This window comes from Gorilla gorilla, chromosome 1, assembly GCF_029281585.2.
Source record: "Gorilla gorilla gorilla isolate KB3781 chromosome 1, NHGRI_mGorGor1-v2.1_pri, whole genome shotgun sequence".
NCBI classification, from domain to species: domain Eukaryota; kingdom Metazoa; phylum Chordata; class Mammalia; order Primates; family Hominidae; genus Gorilla; species Gorilla gorilla.
The window spans coordinates 226,411,140-226,425,632 of record NC_073224.2 but is presented as its reverse complement, the minus strand read 5'-3'; the positions used below and the strand labels follow the sequence as shown (position 1 = coordinate 226,425,632).

The window sequence follows — 14,493 nt, the reverse complement described above, 5'->3', positions numbered from 1 at the left end:
TAAAGTGCGTGGACCCACTCTGGCATGGGCCGTGCTTGTTAATGGAGCTGTGCAGACTTCGGTTTATGTTACTTTGGACAGTTTTATATCTGGGATTGTTTACCAGTCATGGGGAAAGACATTTTTTCCCCATCAAAAGAAGCCACAGATTTTGACTGAAAATAAAGTCTATTAGGAAATTTCTGAGCCTTAGAGTTGGCGTTTTCTGTTGTCTCATTTCAACTCTTTTGGCAGTATTCGGGGTCTCTATTGAAAATGTCTTTGAAAAGAGAGGTAGCTCCTAATTTGAAATACGTTACTACCGTCGAATGACTGGTTTCCCACTTTGTGGAAAGCTCATGGAATTTATGAAATTAGTCTAGGGGGAGAGAAGGCTGTTTCTGTTTGGAAACAGAAACCTCATTGCTAGTAAATGTAGTAGCAGATGGGAAACAGTAATTCCCGATATTCCTGGGAAACAGCAAGGGGGCTAGGACTGAATAAGTGAGCTTGTATGAGTAATACTTGGCATTGACCTCTTCCCCACTGTATGGACGCAGTCCCCATGTCCAGTAGCAGGCCTCTCAGATCGTGAGGGTCTGGCTGCTCTTTTCTGCCTCCACTGCCTCTTCCCCTTTCCTTCTTAGCACAGCAGCCAGCATCTCCATTCTCATTCTGCTCTGCCAGTCTTGCTCCTCGGCCTCCAGTGATGACCTTCCCCCATCCCTTCACCCACCCTGCAGCTGAATCTCCCAGATGGCAGTCTCCTGCTTTCAAATACCTTCAGTGGCTCCCCACTGTCCCCAGATAAGTCCACATTAATTTACAGTGTTCTCTATGTTTTGACTCTTTTCTGCTTGCTTTTCCTCTTCTGTGTTTAATTCTTGTATTCTTCAGGTTCGGTCTGCTTAGTCCTTTCTCTAAGAAGCCTTTCCTGATTAATCAAGCCCATATGAGATGCTTCCGTACCACACTCACTTCCATAAACACAGCCATTAATGTTCTACAGTTTCGTTGCCTTCCTGCTTGTGTGTGGCTTGTATTAAAGTGAAGCTCTCTATGGGTAAGGATCTTGACAGTCTTGTTTACCTAGTACTGGCAGATAGTGGGTGCTAAGTCAGTATTTGCAAGTGATTGGGGGAACAGCCAGGTAATGTAGCCTGGAGAAGAAGTCAGAATAGCTCTGCCTCCTCCGTGGAACCTTTCTTAACTCTCCTAGTGCCTGCAGGAGAGGGGTCCGCTTCTGCAGTGCAGCAAGTGGGACTGTCGTGGCAGCAGCATTGGGGACCATTCCTACTAGCACGAAACCGCGATTACAGCTTCCGTCTTTAAGAATCCCCTGTTGTCCCTGTGTTTTCTTCCAGTCTCTTCTCCATTTCTTTTTCTTTACAGGTAAACTTGAAAGAGTTGCTAATAGTCTCCCTGTCTCTCCATCTCCTTCCATTCTCTTAGGAACTCTGTTAGACATTTGTCCCCACTACTCCACTTGCTGTCACAATCACAAGACCTCTGCCTTGGCAGATGGAATGTTCCATTCTCAGTCCTCATTTTATCCCACCCATCAGGAGTTCTGGACACAGCTGATCATGCCCTCCTTGAAGCAGTTTCTTTACTTTGCTGAAGAACCACCACTCTCTTGGTTCTCTGGATACCTCACTGGCCTTTCCCCAAGCCTCAGTCGTGGAGTCGTCTGGGACACAATCCTCTCATCCCTCTTCTGCCTGCGTTCACTTGCCAGGTGACCTCATCCAGTCCAGTGCTCTAAATACCTTCTCTGGCCTTCTCTAGGACTTTGAAATTTCTAGGCCAGCCTCTTTGTTGAATTCCAGATTCATATAAAGCTGTCTACTTAATATATTTACTTGGATGTCTATAATCAGGTACGTTAAACTTTAGCATGTCTGAAGTAAGCTCTTGATTTCCCCCACAACACGCACATGCACACAGACCACAGTTGCTTCTCTTGTGGTCTTCCAGCATTTTATTAGCCAGGATTATTGCAGTTGCGTGGAATCTCCTCTTCTCTCTCACCACAGCCAGTCAGCAGGCATGTTGTCAACTTCATCGCCAAAATATATCCAGAGCACTTGTAGTCCCGCCCTGCCGCCACCCCTGTGCCACCATCCTGCCTCTCCTGGAGGATGCATTGGGCCCCATCTTTCCATCTGCCTCCACCCTTGTCACCTAGGGTTCACTATCTTCCTTGTAGTAACCAGAGTGATTCTCTTGAATACAAGTCAGATTATATATTTCCGTTAGATCTTTCTGGTAGCTCCCTGTTTTCACTCGAGTAAAAGCGAGCAGCCTGCAGGGGCTTGTGTAAGTAGGCCCCTGTTTGCATCTCTAGTCTTACCTCCTGCCCTCACTTTGCCCAGCTTCCCCACCTCACCTCACTGACGTCTTTGCTGTTCTTTGAACGCATCTAGTATGTTCTTGACTCAGCGCTTATGCATTTTGAGGGTTCCTCTATCCAGTAGGGCTCCTCCTCCCACCCCCCCTCCCCCAATATTTGCATGCCTCATTTTCCTTAGGTCTCTCCTCCACTGTCACCTTCTAAGCAGGTCCTTCCCTGACCGCCTTCTACCACCCACCTCAGGTGGGCTAGGCCTAGGGACTCCGAAGTGACTGCAGATTTCTGTTCCCTTCAGTGAGATGCTCCTGAGTTCTTAATAACTTGGCTAGGCTTAGAAGAGATGATCTCCAAAGATTGTCTAGCTTGAAAAACTTGTGATTACGTGATTCTGGAAAATGTTCTAGCTTCTGAGTATAATGTTTTAATTAAGAGGGAGAGAGGATCATTTACTCCAGACAGACTTCCAAGGATCTAACCTGGTGATACGTCTGGTAAAGAACTGTTTCCAGTTTGGAATCATGAGAAATTAGAATTTACAACTACTCCTAAAATGTAGTAGTGACTACTCCAACACGATTTTAAACACTACAGTTTCTGTCAACAGAGTTGTATCTGTGTGCAACTAAACGCACAACCCCAGCTCCACATGGACGTCCTTGTCTGTTGCGCTCGTGTGTGTGTCCTCACTGCCGGGAATATTGCCTGGTACGTAGCTGGAACTCGAAATACTTGTTGAATGAATGGATGAATGAAATGGATTCATATCCAATACAACTTTGTCAGTTAAGTATATAAAGTAGAAGTAATTTATTGTTCATCATCATCTCCCTTATGTTTTAGGTGGTAAGAGAAATAACTTGAATCATTCAGATTGTTGACCAAGTAGCTGGTTTCCCATGCTTCACTTCCATGCTTCTGCTTCCATGTGCTTTCTAGGTCCTAAGGAAGACGAAGAGAAGCCTTCAGCCTCAGCACTTGAGCAGCCGGCCACCCTCCAGGAGGTGGCCAGTCAGGAGGTGCCTCCAGAACTAGCAACCCCTGCCCCTGCCTGGGAGCCACAGCCAGAACCAGACGAGCGATTAGAAGCGGCAGCTTGTGAGGTGAATGATTTGGGGGAAGAGGAGGAGGAGGAAGAGGAGGAGGATGAAGAAGAAGAAGAAGAAGAAGAAGATGATGATGAGTTGGAAGACGAGGGGGAAGAAGAAGCCAGCATGCCAAATGAAAATTCTGTGAAAGAGCCAGAAATACGGTGTGATGAGAAGCCAGAAGATTTATTAGAGGAACCAAAAACAACTTCAGAAGAAACTCTTGAAGACTCCTCAGAGGTAACACCTGCCATGCAAATCCCCAGAACTAAAGAAGAGGCCAATGGTGATGTATTTGAAACGTTTATGTTTCCGTGTCAACATTGTGAAAGGAAGTTTACAACCAAACAGGGGCTTGAGCGTCACATGCATATCCATATATCCACCGTCAATCATGCTTTCAAATGCAAGTACTGTGGGAAAGCCTTTGGCACACAGATTAACCGGCGGCGACATGAGCGGCGCCATGAAGCAGGGTTAAAGCGGAAACCCAGCCAAACACTACAGCCGTCAGAGGATCTGGCTGATGGCAAAGCATCTGGAGAAAACGTTGCTTCAAAAGATGATTCGAGTCCTCCCAATCTTGGGCCAGACTGTCTGATCATGAATTCAGAGAAGGCTTCCCAAGACACAATAAATTCTTCTGTCGTAGAAGAGAATGGGGAAGTTAAAGAACTTCATCCGTGCAAATATTGTAAAAAGGTTTTTGGAACTCATACTAATATGAGACGGCATCAGCGTAGAGTTCACGAACGTCATCTGATTCCCAAAGGTGTACGGCGAAAAGGAGGCCTTGAAGAGCCCCAGCCTCCAGCAGAACAGGCCCAGGCCACCCAGAACGTATATGTACCAAGCACAGAGCCCGAGGAGGAAGGGGAAGCAGATGACGTGTACATCATGGACATTTCTAGCAATATCTCTGAAAACTTAAATTACTATATTGATGGTAAAATTCAAACTAATAACAACACTAGTAACTGTGATGTGATTGAGATGGAGTCTGCTTCGGCAGATTTGTATGGTATAAATTGTCTGCTCACTCCAGTTACAGTGGAAATTACTCAAAATATAAAGACCACACAGGTCCCTGTAACAGAAGATCTTCCTAAAGAGCCTTCGGGCAGCACAAATAGTGAGGCCAAGAAGCGGAGAACTGCGAGCCCGCCTGCGCTGCCCAAAATTAAGGCCGAAACAGACTCTGACCCCATGGCCCCCTCTTGCTCGTTAAGTCTTCCTCTTAGCATATCAACAACGGAGGCAGTGTCTTTCCATAAAGAGAAAAGTGTTTATTTGTCATCAAAGCTCAAACAACTTCTTCAAACCCAAGATAAACTAACTCCTCCTGCAGGGATTTCAGCAACTGAAATAGCTAAATTAGGTCCTGTTTGTGTATCTGCTCCTGCATCAATGTTGCCTGTGACCTCAAGTAGGTTTAAGAGGCGGACCAGCTCTCCTCCCAGTTCTCCACAGCACAGTCCTGCCCTTCGAGACTTTGGAAAGCCAAGTGATGGGAAAGCAGCATGGACCGATGCCGGGCTGACTTCCAAAAAATCCAAATTAGAAAGTCACAGCGACTCACCAGCATGGAGTTTGTCTGGGAGAGATGAGAGAGAAACTGTGAGCCCTCCATGCTTTGATGAATATAAAATGTCTAAAGAGTGGACAGCCAGTTCTGCTTTTAGCAGTGTGTGCAACCAGCAGCCACTGGATTTATCCAGCGGTGTCAAACAGAAGGCTGAGGGTACAGGCAAGACTCCGGTCCAGTGGGAATCTGTCTTAGATCTCAGTGTGCATAAAAAGCATTGTAGTGACTCTGAAGGCAAGGAATTCAAAGAAAGTCATTCAGTGCAGCCTACGTGTAGTGCTGTAAAGAAAAGGAAACCAACCACCTGCATGCTGCAGAAGGTTCTTCTCAATGAATATAATGGCATCGATTTACCTGTAGAAAACCCTGCAGATGGGACCAGGAGCCCAAGTCCTTGTAAATCCCTAGAAGCTCAGCCAGATCCTGACCTCGGTCCGGACTCTGGTTTCCCTGCCCCTACTGTTGAGTCCACACCTGATGTTTGTCCTTCATCACCTGCCCTGCAGACACCCTCCCTTTCATCCGGTCAGCTGCCTCCTCTCTTGATCCCCACAGATCCCTCTTCCCCTCCACCCTGTCCCCCGGTATTAACTGTTGCCACTCCGCCCCCTCCCCTCCTTCCTACCGTACCTCTTCCAGCCCCCTCTTCCAGTGCATCTCCACACCCATGCCCCTCTCCACTCTCAAATGCCACCGCACAGTCCCCACTTCCAATTCTGTCCCCAACAGTGTCCCGCTCTCCCTCTCCCATTCCTCCCGTGGAGCCCCTGATGTCTGCCGCCTCACCTGGGCCTCCAACACTTTCTTCTTCCTCCTCTTCATCTTCCTCCTCTTCGTTTTCTTCTTCATCTTCCTCCTCTTCTCCTTCTCCACCTCCTCTCTCCGCGATATCATCTGTTGTTTCCTCTGGTGATAATCTGGAGGCTTCTCTCCCCATGATACCTTTCAAACAGGAGGAATTAGAGAATGAAGGTCTGAAACCCAGGGAAGAGCCCCAGTCTGCTGCTGAACAGGATGTTGTTGTTCAGGAAACATTCAACAAAAACTTTGTTTGCAATGTCTGTGAATCACCTTTTCTTTCCATTAAAGATCTAACCAAACATTTATCTATTCATGCTGAAGAATGGCCCTTCAAATGTGAATTTTGTGTGCAGCTTTTTAAGGATAAAACGGACTTGTCAGAACATCGCTTTTTGCTTCATGGAGTTGGGAATATCTTTGTGTGTTCTGTTTGTAAAAAAGAATTTGCTTTTTTGTGCAATTTGCAGCAGCACCAGCGAGATCTCCACCCAGATAAGGTGTGCACACATCACGAGTTTGAAAGCGGGACTCTGAGGCCCCAGAACTTTACAGATCCCAGCAAGGCCCATGTAGAGCATATGCAGAGCTTGCCAGAAGATCCTTTAGAAACTTCTAAAGAAGAAGAGGAGTTAAACGATTCCTCTGAAGAGCTTTACACGACTATAAAAATAATGGCTTCTGGAATAAAGACAAAAGATCCAGATGTTCGATTGGGCCTCAATCAGCATTACCCAAGCTTTAAACCACCTCCATTTCAGTACCATCACCGTAACCCCATGGGGATTGGTGTGACAGCCACAAATTTCACTACACACAATATTCCACAGACTTTCACTACCGCCATTCGCTGCACAAAGTGTGGAAAAGGTGTCGACAACATGCCGGAGTTGCACAAACATATCCTGGCTTGTGCTTCTGCAAGTGACAAGAAGAGGTACACGCCTAAGAAAAACCCAGTACCATTAAAACAGACTGTGCAACCCAAAAATGGCGTGGTGGTTTTAGATAACTCTGGGAAAAATGCCTTCCGACGAATGGGACAGCCCAAAAGGCTTAACTTTAGTGTTGAACTCAGCAAAATGTCGTCGAATAAGCTCAAATTAAATGCATTGAAGAAAAAAAATCAGCTAGTACAGAAAGCAATTCTTCAGAAAAACAAATCTGCAAAGCAGAAGGCCGACTTGAAAAATGCTTGTGAGTCATCCTCTCACATCTGCCCTTACTGTAATCGAGAGTTCACTTACATTGGAAGCCTGAATAAACACGCCGCCTTCAGCTGTCCCAAAAAACCCCTTTCTCCTCCCAAAAAAAAAGTTTCTCATTCATCTAAGAAAGGTGGACACTCATCACCTGCCAGTAGTGACAAAAACAGTAACAGCAACCACCGCAGACGGACAGCGGATGCGGAGATTAAAATGCAAAGCATGCAGACTCCGTTGGGCAAGACCAGAGCCCGCAGCTCAGGCCCCACCCAAGTCCCGCTTCCCTCCTCATCCTTCAGGTCCAAGCAGAACGTCAAGTTTGCGGCTTCGGTGAAATCCAAAAAACCAAGCTCCTCCTCTTTAAGGAACTCCAGCCCGATAAGAATGGCCAAAATAACTCACGTTGAGGGGAAAAAACCTAAAGCTGTGGCCAAGAATCATTCTGCTCAGCTTTCCAGCAAAACATCGCGGAGCCTGCACGTGAGGGTACAGAAAAGCAAAGCTGTTTTACAAAGCAAATCCACCTTGGCGAGTAAGAAAAGAACAGACCGGTTCAATATAAAATCTAGAGAGCGGAGTGGGGGGCCAGTCACCCGAAGCCTTCAGCTGGCAGCTGCTGCTGACTTGAGTGAGAACAAGAGAGAGGACGGCAGCGCCAAGCAGGAGCTGAAGGACTTCAGGTAAGCTCAGGAGCTGGTGGGAGGGAAAGACCGGGAAGGCGACAGTATCCTTGCCTACGGGTGTTTTTTGGTTTCTTGTTGCTTTTTTTTTTTTTTTTTTTTTTTCCCCCACTTAAAGGAAATAGCTGTTGCATAAGTTAAAGGCATGAAGGGTCATTGCTTTGGCTGCTTTTAGAGGTGAATAAATAGTTCTAATTTCAGACTTAGGACTCACAAGGCAGTGCCACTTCTTTAATGTGGCCAGATGTAAATTGAATTTAAAACTATAGAAAAGCTCTCAAAAGTACTCTAAGAAAAGATGAAATCTTCTCAAACTTCCTTTATGTCTTGGGTAATAGCTCAGTGTCACGTGTCTTATTTTCCGATCATAGAACATTTCTTAGGTTAAGACGGGTCACTAAGTTCATTAGTAAACCGTGTTACAATCTTGTTTAATATTTCTGTGACTTCAGCATAGATCTAGTACCTGAGACTTTCTTTCAGAATTGCCAATGCTTAAATTTTAATAATTGATTGCATTGGTCAAAACAAAACATAGTCCTTTAAAAAGGCCTTATGCACTGTCCCCCACCTCCTGAACTCAGCCGTAGGACGGTAAACAAGTCAGGATCTGGATGGGAAGCAGAGCAGGAGAGACATGCTTGGAACTCCAGGCAGGACCCTTGCGGCTCTTTCAGGCCTGTGTGATACCCAGGGCATGTCAGCCTCATTTGTCAGTGCCTTTGTTTCCCCAGTAATGATAGAAGGATTTGTCTTAGATTTGAAGTGACTTTACTGCTTTATTCCCTGTGCTTCCTATATTAAGAACTGTTCTCAGTGACAGATGAAGAGAGAGGGCAGTGGTTAAATTTGTTACATTGGATTCTCAAACTTTCTAAGTCCTTTGTCCGAAGTGGATGTGTATTGGAATTCCTGCTGTTTCTGAATAGTTCAGTCTCATGTGAAAATTACTCATCAGATAGCATTTCTGCAAAATACTTTTAAGTCTTGTCTTTTCACAGTATGCCACCTGACTCTAGGCTTTCATGCTATAACTTTTGGTGTCTGAAAATTCTTTGGTGTTTTAAGCAAGCAGAATTAGGGATCCTAAGTGTGGACGCGACTGCCATTTTGTAGAGGTCACGAGGACACAGAGGTGCCATTAGCCCTGCGTAATTGATCAGGTAGAATTTTTAATGCTGGTGTGCCTTAAATCACAGCTAAAGATAGAGAAGAATCATTAGCTAAGGCTGATTTGAATGATTTACTGTAGGATTAATGGATCAGATTTTTAAAAAGCTACTTCATAAATGTGTTAAATATTTAGTTGCCATAGGTCTGACCAACGCTCGGTCTCTGGTCGCGGCACATACATAGGTAGCATCTTGGAGGTTAGCTCTGCTGAAAATAAGCACCTGTGTTATCAGCTGTCAAAGCTGCTTGCCTTTAGTAATTGAATTGTGCACCTGTTTGTGCTCAGTCTGTGTTCTGGTGGTGCCACACCAACAGGACATGATCAAATTGAGTCCTTTTCAAGTTGCTTGTGTCTTCAACAAGCAGAGTGTGCCTTCATTTTCACAGATTGTACTATAAAACACCTCCCAGGCGGTTGATGCTTTAGAATGTACTGTTTCTATCCCTTTTGTCTTCAGTATTATCTAAAAGAAATGCTTGTTTTGTACTGGGCCCTACTTACACAGTTCAAGGTTAAAGTTGATTTGGAAAAACTAAGTTCTGCAAAGAAAAGCTGTCAGAGTGACTATAAATTTATGAGGCCTATTCAAATAGCCTCTACCCAGTGTCTTTTGAGTAACCTTTAAGGCTACAAAGGACTAAAGGGCCTTAAAAATCATGTCTCTTCTTTGCTCCAGTTAATTTTCATTATTTTGCTTTGTTTGATAGTTAACAGAGGGTTACCTTGCTGGAGTGAAATTTGGCCTAAAAGGAAGCACAGAAGAATCAGATAAGAAAACATTGGTATTGTCCTAACCGTAGACGGTAATGACAGGCATTGGTGGCAGCTCTTCCTCCTCTGTGTGAGGTGCTGGAACTGTGCTGTGGACACATCTGTAGGTCAGGAATGTGATCCAGGGGTCCACTTACCAAGTCACCATAAACATGTGATGTGTTCTTGGGAATTAGAAAACAGATGTTCATCAAGATAGATTTTGACTATCTGGATACAAAAGTGGGCATTTCTTTAAAGTGTTTGTTTTGGTCTTAGTACTTTGTAGTGAGTTTAGCACAAAACTGGGATTCCTAAACTTAGACCTGGGTAATATGATGATTGTCATTAACGTGTTCCCAGGGCTCGTAGAGAGGAGGCCTCAGCCTCAGTGCATATTTGTTGCATTACACTAATAAGGAGTTGTTTGAACTATAGTCGTCTTTCTGTTTAAGTATAGTTGTACTTGTAAATTTTGTGTAGGGATGATTCCTGACACAAGGAATCATCACATCTATTACATGTCGAGGAATACTCACTTTCTGTCTGTTTGCAGCTTGCTTTACTTACCCTGTTGGGTACACAGGGATTTCTTACAGAACAGGCAGCACATCCTTGTCCTGTGTTATTTCTTTACAACAAGCTGTGATTAAGAGCTAGTTTTCGATACTCAGATATTTTACATGTGAATGCCACTTTCGGATTCCACAGTTTTTCAAGTACATGCTTGCAATCAGCCATGTGATTTTTCCATGAGTTTTCTACTTAACACTGAGGGTCATTTCCTGGAACACAAGCCATGGTGCCAGACAAGGTGTCAAAAAGCCATGTGCTCCAAATATTTTTCTTAGGAGAAAACACAGGAAAGCAGGCATGCCACAGTCATTCAGGTTCTCCTGCTGCAGCTCTTACTACAGTGACCCACCCCCCACCCCTCGCCATGGCTTTCTGGAGTGCTGAGTTTAAATCTGTTGCTAAGGGTTCATTTCCATGGGCTCCAATAAAGCAGAAAGGGAAGGAAAGAGGTGTATTCTCTACTCACCTCCTACTCATCTTTCACCTTTGTAAACCCCAAGGTGTTTTTGGGTTCTTTTTTTTTTTTTAATGAGACGGAGTCTCGCTCTGTTGCCCAGGCTGGAGTGCAGTGGCACGATCTCGGCTCACTGCAAGCTCTGCCTCCCGGGTTCATGCCATTCTCCCGTCTCAGCCTCCCGAGTAGCTGGGACTACAGGCGCCCGCCACCACGCCCGGCTTATTTTTTGTATTTTTAGTAGAGACGGGGTTTCACCGTGTTAGCCAGGATGGTCTCGGTCTCCTGACCTTATGATCCGCCCGTCTCGGCCTCCTGAAGTGCTGGGATTACAGGTGTGAGCCACTGTGCCCGGTGTTTTTGGGTTCTTTAATGCTTCTTTTAGAGCCACATTTTTCTTTTCAAACCGAGTTCCCATCGCAGTCAAGAAAACTTAAAGGTAGAGAAGCAAAATGAAATTCTAGACCAAGTTTTTCCATTTACCAGGAATTGATTAAAAAAATAAAGTGCTAATTTCTCATGCCTCCATCTCTGCTACATCCCTTGGAAATAAATGCGTGTAGTTCCTTGCAGGGTGTATCTTCTGGGTAGGACACTCGTTCCTAAATGCCTTCAGTCATGTATGTGTTGTCGTCTTAATAACATTTGTCTTACGGTCTATTCACCTTTTTCTTTAACATGGTCAATCATGTAAGGTTATGTTCTGTTGTCATTTATCTTCAGTTTTCTTATTTTCTAGGAACTTCCTGTAGAAAAGCCCCCAAAACAAAACAAACCTTAATTGACTAAAAGGTATTGCATGCTCAACTTAGGATAAGCACTACGGCAAAGGATACGAAATCTACCAAGCTTGCAAGACCAGTTGAAGCTGACTCAAAAATCCTAACATTCAGCTGATTGCCGGCAGGCTTAGAGTCAGGCATCTGCTGCTTCGGTGGGGGCCCAACGCGCATGCTGGGCGCCCGGGTGATTGAGATCCAAAGAGAAGGGCACTGTAAGACAGGCCAGATGAACTGGCTCCTCGTCATGGGACTGGTACCTCAGATCTGAGCGTGGCCCTTGTTTTTGGCACGTAGCAGAGAAAGGATTGATTTGAACTTAACCTTGCAAAGCAAGTTCTCTGTTTTAGCAGTAGTTTGTTGTAGGTTTCAGGGATGACAGATTTGGATGCACTCATTTAAAACATTTTGGTCACATATCAGCTCTTGATGCCTTTCTTTTAAATTAATTATAGACAGAGAGAGGCATTTAGCTGATCTCTTACCCTGGTATTTCTTTTTTTGTTGTTTTTGTTTTTTTAAATCACAAGTAGATTGCCAGCGTAATGGAGAGGAAACCAGATTGGATATGGACTCTTTTTTATGCCTTTCTGGTGTTGCGTTTGTATATCCAAATGGATGTTATCCTCTCAGATTCTTATCTGGCACTAATTTATAACTATTATATTATCAGAGACTATGTAGCAATATATCAATGCACAGGCGCATCCCAGGCCTGTACAGATGTATGTCTACACGTAAGTATAAATGAATTTGCATACCAGGTTTTACACTTGCATCTCTAATAGAGATTAAAAACAACAAATTGGCCTCTTCCTAAGTATATTAATATCATTTATCCTTACATTTTATGCCTCCCCCTAAATTAATGACTGAGTTGGTGGAAAGCGGCTAGGTTTTATTCATACTGTTTTTTGTTCTCAACTTCAAAAGTAATCTACCTCTTAAAAATTTGTAGTTTAATATTTGTTTGGTGAATTTGTGCCACTTTAATCCTTCCACTATCATTCCCATTTTGTTACATTTCTGTTATGGGGACTTTATGTTGAAATATTGTATAAAGCATTTGTAGCAATTTAAAAATAAAATATTTAAAATTATTTAAATTGTTTTGGACGCTTCAATTGTATTATATGTGATTTACATTTCACTTTTTTTGTTGGCGTTGTTAACCCAGAGAGTGCTCCTGTATTGAACTTTGCTGTTAGTTATTTTATTGCTTCTTTTTGGAGAGTGCTATAAAAGACTATTCTAATGAAAACATTAAAATTTACAATTTGACATACAAAAAGGGGTTGTCCATTGATTTTAACCAATGTAGCACTGAGAGAGAGAGAGGTTAATTATAGATAGACAAGAGTGGTGTTTGTTGTTTTTCCCCTCCCAGCATTGAAATCGTTGGGGCTTGGCAGATGTATTAAAAAAAGATTTTTTGTGCTATTGCTGCAAACACTTAATAACTAGAGGAGAATTTAAACAATGCATTTTATATTATTGTAACCAATAAAAAACTTTCTAAACATCTGTGAAAGGACTGCATTTTGTACATAATTGGGAGCAGTTAGGGGGTAAAACAAGGTGTGTGTGGAGGATTGTTCAGAGCCCGCACTCTAATTTGAAAGTGCGGCATCTACTCAGCCCACCTGGCGTCTGTTCAGTTGTTTCTATTTGACAGTAACTGAATATGTGCTCATTCCAGTTGGAATTCTATGTAGAGGGTGGACGTGTAGTCAGACAACGGTGCCGAGAAGTACCTTGTGAACTCACTCGGGTAAGAGTAAAATACAAAATAATTTCATCTGTGGGGTCTCTGTGCTTCCTAAAAGTTTACTCTAGTTTGTGGATTGATGTTTATTTCTATGGGCTTCCAAAGAATGAAACCAAAAAGTTGTGACATACTCAGTTTATGTGAAATTGCCAGGGTTTTTTAAGATTAAAAATGGCTGACTATAAGCGGTTTCCTATAGTTCATCATCATAGCACTTTGCTAACCACATCTGTCTGTCACTCCTCAGGGAAAGGTGGTGAAGGGATAGCCAGCTTCCCTTGGCCAGATGTTCTGGCGTACGATATTCCTCCCTTAGAAAAACATGGAGGAGAGAGGTTGGTGGGAATCTGGAACTGGTCTTCGATATTAGTAGTTTTAAACAAATGAGGCTTGAACACACAGCAGTGCCCTGTGAGGAGTTGAATGTTGTGAGAAAGAGCACGGTCTTGGATGAGAACTGGATTTCCATCCTAACCCATCTGCTGGCCGTTCATCCCTTCCCTGTGCCTTCAGTAAACGGGCCTCCAACAAGCGCCCTCCATGGCTGCGTCTTCTGTGTTTTAGCCTTGGGCAAGTTCCTTTACATTCTGGATCATAGTTCCCAGTCTGCAAAAAGTGGGGAGTAGACTGGCTGGTTTCTGAGTGCACCTTCTAGGAGGAGATCTTTTCTCCTGGATCAAGATGCTGTCAGACACAAGCACTGGACTAAAAGAGTGGGATGATGGCTCGGTCTCCACAGTGTCCCTGGCTCTGCCTGGAACATGACAGGGACTCAGATGTTTACTGGAGGAGTCACCAAGAAACCACATCACATCCATCTCACCAAGGGAGAAGCTGCCCTGTTTGGGTTGCTTTGGCTCTTCTTTGATAGAGTTAAACGTTTTTAAAAAATCAAAAGCTAATTAGAGCCTTCCGTCCCTGTTACCATTGAAACATTTCACAGTGTTTCTAGTAAATGCCTTACTAGGCTGGCTATCTTGTCCTCATTGTTACAAGTACTTTCTAGCAAGATAATTTTACAAAACCAACTTAATGTATTGAGTACTTAATGTATGCCTGGCTGTGTTGTAGGTGCTTAGGATACATCTCTGAACAAAATGGACAAAAATCCTGACCTCCGTGGGGCTTGTATTTTCATAGTGGCTTTTTTCCCCACTTTATACTTCATATTCCAAACCTCCTCGCTGTCACAATTCCCCAAAGGCTAGGTGGTCAAGGAGATGCTTCTAGCTTAATATCTGAATGCCAATAATCTAGATGACTGCCGGCTTTTAATACTTAGGTTAAAATGACTCTACTAAAATTAT

At 43.8% G+C, this 14,493-nt stretch overlaps 1 protein-coding gene across 9 annotated transcripts in view; it reads left to right on the top strand.

Moving 5' to 3' along the window:
- Positions 1-14,493, top strand: part of PRDM2 (PR/SET domain 2) — a 126,650-nt gene that overhangs the window by 76,754 nt on the left and 35,403 nt on the right. For 6 of the 9 annotated variants that reach the window (XM_055384943.2, XM_063702686.1, XM_055384964.2 and 3 more), the window contains one exon: positions 3,269-7,685. The exons of 1 other annotated variant lie outside the window; for it this stretch is intronic. In XM_055384943.2, coding sequence (XP_055240918.1) covers positions 3,269-7,685 — 4,417 coding nt within the window. Of the gene's footprint in view, positions 1-3,268; positions 7,686-11,378; positions 12,943-14,493 lie in introns of those variants that run through there. 2 more of the 9 variants (XM_055384947.2, XM_063702688.1) reach the window with 1 other exon arrangement.